Below are 9,418 nucleotides of genomic sequence, written 5' to 3' on the forward strand. Positions count from 1 at the left end.
TTTTAATATAAAAATTTTCTACCATGAAATTTACATGTTGTTTTTAAGAATACTATCCTTAAAATAGTATTGTTAAAACTATTTCTTTTCAGAACTGCTGTTGCAGGACATCCTAGTGGAGGCATCTAAAGGCATTAGCAAATAGGTGATAACTGAAGGCATGTAGGAGTAAATGCGACCATCCAGGGCGGTATGTAGTGTAAGAGGACAAAAGGTTGAGAACAAAACTCTAGGAAACACCAGTACCGAAAGGGTAACTGAAAGAAAGCAGTCCACGGGAGACCAAGAAGGAGAAGCAGGAGTAGTGGGAGGAAAGGCAAGGAGAGGGTGCTGTTAGGGATGCCAAAAAAAAAAAAAGACCATTTAAGGAAGGAAAGCATGGCCAAAAGTGTTAAATATTGCAGAGACTGCAAAAGGTCCATTTGATTTAGCAACACAAAGATATTGGTGAACAATTTCATTGTTGACAGTTAAGGATTTAATGCCAAGTGGAAGTGGACACATGGTTACCCTGACTTTCAAGAAGTGTGGCTCTGAGGGGAAAAAAATGGCGCAGTACTAGAAAGGGATGGGAGAGGCGAGTGGATTTACAGATGCTATGCTATTATTTTCAAAGATACTCATATCTAATGACCAAATTAGGCTAGGAGTTAACTGGGATGCAGAATTGGCTGCCTTGCTCATCTTGCCCAGGATTATTACTTCCCCAAACTGGTTAGAGGGTATTTCTAAGGTATCTAGTATGGAGATGGGGGGTGGAGGGGTGGTCTTAACAGGAAGATGGATTGCATAGAGGGAAGGGTAGCTATAAATGTCAAAATGTATCATTTATGCTGAGAATACAGAAGGGAGAGAAAAGAGTTAACCACACCTCACCATAATCTTAGTGAAAGGTGGTTCTATTTCTCACTCTGGCCCTGTCCACACCCTACACTCTGTGGAAAACTTGGATGCCTTTGCCTATTCCTTTTCTCCTTTGTCCCTTAGTAGTTGCAGTGTCTGCTCCACGTGTTCCTAAGCTCTACCACCAAGTCCTTTTCCTGTTTTCCCCCAGACCTCCTTCCAAATAATCTGCTGTAACTAGGGCACAATGTGTTCATTAACCAATCACCATTCCTATAAATAAGGGCTCTTCTTTAAAGAGTGGATTAACTTTGCGTCCCCTGTCCCAATTCTGACCGTATGCATAGCACAGGAGTCAGCAAACTATAGCCTGTGAGCAAAATCCAGCCCACCAACTGTTTTCATATGGCTCCAGAGCTAAGAATGGTTTTCATATTTTTAAATGGCTGAAAATAATCAAAAGAAGAAGAATATTTTGTGATACATGAAAAGTATATAAAGTTCAGCTTTCAGTGTCCATAAATAAAAAAGGCTGAGGACAAAACTCCAGGGAACACCAATATTTAAAGGGTAGCTGAAAGAAAGGAGTCCACAAAGGAGACTGAGGACATACCAGAGAAGTAAGAGGAAAAACTAGGAGGAAACGAGAAACACAGTCATGCTCTTTCATTTACATGTTGCCTGTGGCCTCTTTTGTGCTACAGTTGAGCACTCATGACAGAGATAGGGTGTCCCACAAAGCCTAAAATATTTATTATCTAGCCTTTTACAGAAAAAGTTTGCCGACCTCGGTATAGAACTCTAGGTGATTGGGTGCCATATATCTCCCCTGACAGTCCTGGTGATGTCAGAAATTTCCTTTCTACTTTCCTAAGGGACCTGAATCTCCCCACCATCAGAAATACTGATGGTTTAGTTCACAAAGTTTGGGATACTGGGAAAACGTTCTGTTTTTTGGAGTGTAGCACAATAACTTCCAAACCCCTACCCTGGCATCCCACTTCCACCACACACACACAGACACACAAACACATATATGCATTACTGTTTCATAATATTCAGGTTATAAGTTTGTTTGTTTTTGGTTGATTTTGGTGCTCGTATTTCTTTATAAAACAGAGGTATAGATTTTGGCAGTCTCCGAAACACTGAAGGACCATATTCATGTAGATTACTTTCTCAAATTTACTTAATTGGCACATTAGAGCTTTCTCACTGCCTCTTCCCCCACCCCTTCTGTCTTTCTTTTTCTCTTCTCTATCAAACTTGAAGCATAGACACTGACAGTTTCTTCCTCACCTCCCACTTACTTCTCAGCCCACCGCAATCTGGAGTTGACTCCTACTGCAACACAGAAACTGTTCTCAATAAATTTGTCAACCATCTCATAATTACCAAATCCAAGGACACTTTCTAGTCTTTCCTTGACTTCTCAGTAGCATTTGATAATGCTGACCTTGCCCTCCTTCATGGAACACCTCTCTTTATTTTTCTAAATCTGCTCCCTCCTTGTTATTCTCTTAGCTTTCTGGATGCTCCTAGTGCCACCAACTTCTTACAAATTGTTGTATTTCAGTGTACTGGTTATTATCTGTTGTCTGTTAATGCCGCACCCACCATTCTACGCTGTGTTCTGCACAGTTAGACCTAGGAGTCTGCAAGGTGTGTATTTCCTGGAGATCAAAAGGCAGGAGAAACCCAGAAGCTTCTAGCTTCAGGCTATAACAGTGTAGCAATTGCTGGCCATTTCTAGTATACGTAACTGCAGCAAGAATAGGTGATTCTGGACTCTGGCCTCCTGGGCAGAGGAAGTACCTTCTCAATTATTCCAGCCTTGATGGAGGTGGCACCTTTTCAGTAGATCCAGAACTGACTATGACATTGTCTCCCACACAGCAGCAGCAGGTGTACACTTCTGGACTACAGCCCAGAGGTAATAGCATCTTTTGATTTCCAGATATCACTCTTTCATATTTCCACCTCCAGCTAGCCTCCTCCCTTTTGCACTTCTTGTCCTTTTCATACTTTGTAACCAGTTCTCTATATTAAATTCCCAGTTTGAAATACCTAGAATGGATCTGTGTTCCTGACTGGACCCTGGATGATAATTGGTATGAGGTTTGAGTTTGAGCCCATGTAGACTTATATCCTTGGTTCACTTCCCGCTCCCTCTGCGCAGTCTACTTGGCTGGTTTTATCCCTGGTCTCTGCTTCAATATTTGTGCTGATGACTCCCACATGTATGTTGCTGACTCCCAAATTAGGCTCTTCAGCCCATACTTTCACCCATATACCTCATTGCCTCCTGAAGGCTCCATCTGGCTGTTACACTGGCATCGTAAATTCAACATGTAAAAAACTGAACTCATTCTGTTTGTTTTCAAACCTGCTCCTATGGCATTGTCTTCTATTTTGATAAAGTCCATCATTGACCAACTACCCAGCCACGTGAGCTAGATAGAAACTTCGGTATTATCCTTGACTCGTCCATCTCCTCACCTTCCCCCATCTAATCAGTAGTCAGATCCTACTGATTCTATAATACTTCCTAATCATCTAAATAGCCCTGGTGGCACAGTGGCTAAAACACTCCACTGCTGACCGAAAGGTTATCAGTGGTTCAAACCCACCAGCCACTACATGGGAGAACGATGTGGCAGTCTGCTCCCGTGAAGATTTACAGCCTTGGAATGAGTTTGTTTTTTTTTGGTTTGAAATCATCTAAATATTCTATCCTCTCTATCTCCTGTGTTCGTGACTTAAGACCCTTATCATTTCTCACCTGAATTACTGCTATATTGTTACAAGATGGTGGTGTGTGTGTGCAACTTTTTATTTTGATGTAATATGCTATAGACTCTTAACCAGAAGTTTTGCCTTAGTTCTTTCCAAGTTCCAATCCATTGTTTGAAATATTAGAACATTTTTTTTCTAAAATGCTAAAATGATTGTGTCACGCTCTAGTTTTAACATCTCTATCATCTGCCAAGTTAAAGCCAGACTCTCCTTGTGGTGTACTAGGCCAATGTGATCTGGCTCCTGCCTAAATTTCTAGCTCATCTTGACCCTCCTCACCCCAATTACCACACAGGACACACTAGCAGTCTCTACAACATTCACATCCAACTACAGAGGGGTCTCCAAAGGGGCTCTGAATGCCTTTGACCTTTGCACATCTGCTTACCCTTTGCCCTGGAATGTTTCTTTCTTCCCTCACTGATCTGCTGGTCAAATTGCTTTTCCTTCGAGACTCTTAGAAGCCAGCCTGATTATGTTCCACCTATTGTCCCATCCCCATAAAATTCTTCCAAAACATGTAGCACATTCTTACTTGAATAGATTGAATTGTTGTGTAGACTTTGAACCCTTTAAAGTCAGGAATGTGCCTTATTCTTCTTTGTATTTCTAGCACTGGGCCCAATACCCAACACTTAATAATTTTCAATTTATTTCTACAGAATGAATTAGAGCTCACGCCTGAAGGGGAATAATCTTTCAGAGAAAGAGGATGGGAGAGGGGCTCCAGAAGGGAGGGAGAGAGGAGGAGGGGAGAGTCCCAAGAGCCCTGGGGGATTGCTGTGGGAAGATGAACTCCCCCACTGCAGAATTCTGCCACTGGGCGGCACTGCTTTGGAGAGCCTGTTGGTCCAGTTGCAGGCTGAGGCTGGCAATTTGATACTGAGGAGGGAACCCCACTAGGAGGCAGACATTCCTCCACTGGCCTACCAAGCCCAGTTACACACCACACTCTGGCCAGGTAAAAGAGCCAAGTCTTCAGGAGGTTGCTGGCCCCAGGTCTTTCCCCAGCGACTGATGATGTTAAACTGTACGCTCATGTGATTGGTTTACACAAAAAAGGACAAGGGCAACTATTGGGAGTGAGCTGACAGCGTGCTCTAAGGCTACCCTCTGGGGAGGAAGTTTGGGGATCCGGGTCTGCTGGGTTGGTAGCTCCGAGCCCGCTGTCTGGTGTGAAGATATGGATCATGAGCAGAACCAGGGAGCTGCGCTGCTACAGCTGCTACAACTTCTATGGCTACTGCCCCACTCCTGGGCCGCCCCTGAAGGTATGGCAGTATCTCCCCCTTTACTTCAATCTTGATGGGGTTAGAGCCCAGGGAGCCAGCCCAGAACATTTGAAAAGAGCCTTGTGCTTTGTAAGTGGTGTGAAGTATGGGGTAGTGGAAACAATAGCAGAATTGGGAAAGAGCTACTCTTAATGGATAGCAAACAATGTCAGAGGTGCTTTACATGTTATTCCATTTAAGACCATCTCTTAAAGCAGAAATTATAATGTCCACTTTACAGATGAAGAAGACAATGAGACTCGAAGATTTTAAGTAGCCTGTTCAAGTTCACACAGTTGGAAAGTAGTAGAGTGAGGATTTGACCAAAGCAAATGTTATTTCCACGTTTCTACTCAGTATTCTACTTTGCACTCTGTCAACAACTCAACTTGTAATTCTTGAAGTCTCTTAACTTTACTGTACTTAGTTTCTTTGTTTGTAAAGGATGAGGCAGAACGGAAGAATAATCTCAAAGATCCCTCAGACTCTAAATGTCTATTATTCGGAGCATTAGGTAAAAGGTTTCCTGCTGGCTGGGGGGATTAATGCCAGGGGTTTCAAATAAAAGAGATTATTTCCTCTAGCTAGGAAAGGGTCACTTCCTCCAATCCTGTCATTGCCAGGCTTTGGGGGTTGAGATAAGGGACGACGTTTTCAGAGAGACCTGGTGCCAATGAAAGGGACTGAAGAGCCCCTGGACACCCTTTTAACTTAGTTCTGAAGTCACTCCTGAGGTTCACCCTTCAGCCAAAGATTAGACAGGTCTGTAGGGTTACTATGAGTCGAAATCGACTCGATGGCAACAAATTTGGTTTGGTTTGGTTTATAGGGCCAACAATACCGCATGTGAGGGCCGTGCTTCATAGTTCAATCATGTATATGAGACTAATGGACATACCAGCCGAAAGCAAATACGAGAAGGCAGGAATGGACGGAAAACTGGACAAATGAAAACAGGGAAACTGGGGTGAAGGGGAGAGTGTTGACACGTCACGGGGTTGGCAACCAATGTCACAAAACAATGTGTGTATCAACTGTTTAATGAGAAACTAATTTGCTCTGTAAACTTTTGCCTAAACCACAATCTAAAAAAAAAAAAGAAGAAGAAAAGGGCTAAAAAGAAGGCTGGAGACTAGTTTTCCAGTGTACTGTGATATCTAGGGGGTAGAGTGGGACAGTGTCATTTATGGCTTGGGGATGCCATAAGTATTCTTTTCTCCTCCCTTCTAAGACCGGGGAATCTGTCCAGGGCCTTCACAAGTCCATATGGTGGCCTTATGTAAGTAGACAAAGGTATCCCCTTTGCGGAAGGCAGTGGTGGTTCAGTGGTAGAATTCTCGCCTTTCATGCAGGAGACCCAGGTTTGATTCTCGACCAATTCTCCTAAAGCGTAGTTACCACTCATCTGTCAGTGGAGGCTTGTGTGTTGCTATGATGCTGAACATGTTTCAGCAGAGCTTCCGGACTAAGAGACTAGGAAGAAAAGCCTGGTGATGTACTGTTGAAAATCAGCCAACAAAAACCCTATGGATCACAATAGTCTGATCCTGTTGCACATGGGGTGGCCATGAGTTGAGGGCGGACTCAATGGCAGCGAACAACAGCAACATCCCCTTTGGGAAGTTCAGCCCTATGCCTGGTGAGCAGAGTGCAGACTAGATTTCAGCCTCCACTTGCTTCCTTGGCTGGTTGCCTTTGTGCAGTGCACAAACCACACAACCAACATGGTGACTCTGAATCTGTGATTTTAGATAGTAGAATAATTGCCCTTGTTATGGGCAGGGGATGTTTAGAGAGATCCTGTGTGCCTCTTCTCATAATTTCCTCTTCCCTCTCACTCGGAGGAGGAGCCTAAATAACAGACACAAGAGGCATTTATCCCCCTACCTCTGCTCCCCTTCCTGAGGCAGGCCTTGCTGTTTTCTAAGCTAAAAAACAAGGAAGTGGCTACTTCCATGAGCCATCCCTCCTCCCCCATCTCGTTTGCAGCTCCTACCCCAGTGTGGCGGGATGGCTTGCAAAACCACACGTTCCTGCACACCGTGTACTGCCAGAACGGAACTCCAAGCCTGGGACTCTCTGAGGCCTATGACAAGGACCAGCTTTTCTCCTTCGACTTTTCCCAGAACAGCCGCGTGCCTCGACTGCCTGAATTTGCTGACTGGGCCAAGGATCAGGGAGATGCCTCTGCCATTTCTTTTGACAAAGAGTTCTGCCAGATGATGATACAGGAAATAGGCCCACAACTTGATGGGAAAATCCCAGTGGCCAGAGGTTAGGCCAGGGATGGGGGTGAAAGGTAGGGGTGAAGGGTGGGGGTGCTGACCGTCTTAACCTCATTAATCTAGACACAAAATTATTCCCCTTGACACCAGCTCCCCATCTCTGATGCTTTCTGGTTCTTTATACTTCCACCAGGCATGGTCTGTACCCTGTGTTTTTGGTTGTGGGGCAGAAGACAAGTGCCTAGCACATAGTAGGCATTCAAAGCTATTTATTGAACTTACGAATTCAATGGGGACCAATTCATGCCCACTGATTGATAATGATTCATAATTGATATTAGCACTGGTGTTACTGTGCTCAGCAAGATGGGAGGGGAGAATGGAAGTCTCTGATGATGTGCCTGCATTTTAATGAGAAAGCAGTGTGTAATTAGATGCCAACATGAAGTCTAGACAGAAAGTGTGGCAAGAAGTCAGAGTGGCAGGGTCCAGAGTGGCCTGGATCTGGCTCTGCCTCTATGTCCTGCTCTGGCTCTTCCCTGGAAGAAGACCTTCCTCAGGGCCCCAGCTCATCTCCACCTCCAAAAAGCCCATCCCCACTGACTCCTTCTCTGCCCTCCCCTCCACATGACACAAGGTACCATCTAAACTACTACCTTCTTTCTTCATACCTCAATCCCCTCCAGGGTTTCCTGTTGCTGAGGTGTTCACGATGAAGCCCCTGGAGTATGGCAAGGCCAACACGCTGGTCTGTTTTGTCAGTAATCTCTTCCCACCCACATTGTCGGTGAACTGGCAGCATCATTCGGTCCCTGTGGAAGGAGTCAGCCCCACTTTTGTCTCAGCCACTAATGGACTCATTTTCCAGGCCTTTTCTTATTTAAACTTCACACCTGAACCCTCTGACGTTTACTCCTGCATTGTGACTCATGAGATTGACCGCTACACTGCAGTTGCCTTTTGGGGTGAGGCCCTTGTCCCTGGAAGCCTGGTTCTTTTGCGGGGAGAAAAGTGATAGACCCATGGGAGGGGTCTTCTTTCTCTACTTGGAGCCTGTTTAGTCCTTTCTAACTCTGAGCCAACCTCAATCTTTCAATCTTCAGTTTCTTCTTTGTCATCTCAGGTGCTCATGTCATTCCCCTGGGGGGAAGGCTCCTCAACCATGCCTCCAAGCTGACCTGCTCCCCTTTTTCTCCAGTGCCTCAGAATGCTCTTCCCTCAGATCTTCTGGAGAATGTGCTGTGTGGCATTGCCTTTGGCCTGGGTGTGCTGGGCATCATTGTGGGCACTGTCCTCATCATCTACTACCAGAAGCCTTGCTCAGGTGGTACATCAGGGCATTGGGAGGGGGTGGATGAGCCATGGGTGCTAGACACTATGCTACATGTGTAGGGTGACCAGGATCATCGTGTGGCATGGGGAGGACATACAATGATCCTCATGCCATTGGGTGTGGAGGTCTGTATTGGGCACTGTGGGGCACATCCTCCTATTTAGGGACTTGGTTATACACACACACAGTTAGTATATGCAGGTCACAGGAGTGGTAGAGGTTAGGATCTTTGAGTAACGGAGGAGAGATATGCGGAGCCGTAGGAAAGGTCTTTGCAGATGATTTGGGAAAAAAGAGAGACCGCCTGTATAGGGGTAGGCTGCAGGCTGGCAGGGCCCTTTGTGGAGGAAGCAGATCCCCCTGATGACTTTCCTCCATCTCTCTCTCTCCTCAGACTGATTCTTCCTGACCAGAGCCTGATTGCTAACAGCTTTGGCCATCCAAGCAAGGGGTGCTCAGGTTTCTCACACCGCTGCCCAGGATCTTTCTTTCTCAGAGCAGAAATCCATGGGACCTCGGGACCCCGGGAACCTGGGACTCCTCTGCCGAGGGGGAGCAGGGTATAAAAGTTTCCAAGCTGAGGCCTCTGCTGTCCCTGTGCCAAGCATCCAGGAGAGCACAGAGTGGCCCAAGTATCATGATCACATTCCTTCCCACTTCAAGGCAATAAATCCCATTTATTAATCTCAATGTGGCTTCTTTCTTAACTGATGATATTTGTTTCTGGATATCTCAACTCGAGTGTGTTGTCATTTCAAATTCAACATACCTTGACCTGAACACAGCTTCCCCTCATTAGGGAGGAAAGTGGGGAAAACCCCTAACTCCTCAGCAAAGCTCCTGTTCCCTGGCCTAAGCATGAGGGCTTTTACTCCTATCAGTTGTGAAAAATATATGAGAAGTAAAGGCATAGTTATTTTCAGGTAATTTGCTCACAGAATGGTTGCTTT

At 45.3% G+C, this 9,418-nt stretch overlaps 1 protein-coding gene across 3 annotated transcripts; it reads left to right on the forward strand.

Annotated features, from left to right (window-relative positions):
• Positions 1–4,501: 4,501 nt before the first annotated feature.
• On the forward strand, positions 4,502–9,361 carry LOC101343312 (HLA class II histocompatibility antigen, DM alpha chain). Of its 3 annotated transcripts, none has more exons than XM_023725730.1 (5): positions 4,502–4,910; positions 6,900–7,184; positions 7,822–8,100; positions 8,259–8,459; positions 8,863–9,360. In XM_023725730.1, the coding sequence occupies exons 1-5, from the start codon at positions 4,823–4,825 to the stop codon at positions 8,865–8,867; spliced, it is 858 nt and encodes a 285-aa protein (XP_023581498.1). In that variant the 5' UTR covers positions 4,502–4,822; the 3' UTR covers positions 8,868–9,360. The 3 variants fall into 3 exon arrangements, with proteins under 3 accessions (XP_023581498.1, XP_023581500.1, XP_023581499.1); XM_023725731.1 differs by having other exon boundaries at positions 4,507–4,910; positions 8,334–8,459; positions 8,863–9,356; XM_023725732.1 differs by lacking the exon at positions 8,259–8,459 and having other exon boundaries at positions 4,504–4,910; positions 8,863–9,361.
• The last annotated feature ends 57 nt before the right edge of the window (positions 9,362–9,418 follow it).

This window comes from Trichechus manatus, unplaced genomic scaffold (genome assembly GCF_000243295.1).
Source record: "Trichechus manatus latirostris isolate Lorelei unplaced genomic scaffold, TriManLat1.0 scaffold00382, whole genome shotgun sequence".
Lineage (NCBI taxonomy): Eukaryota > Metazoa > Chordata > Mammalia > Sirenia > Trichechidae > Trichechus > Trichechus manatus.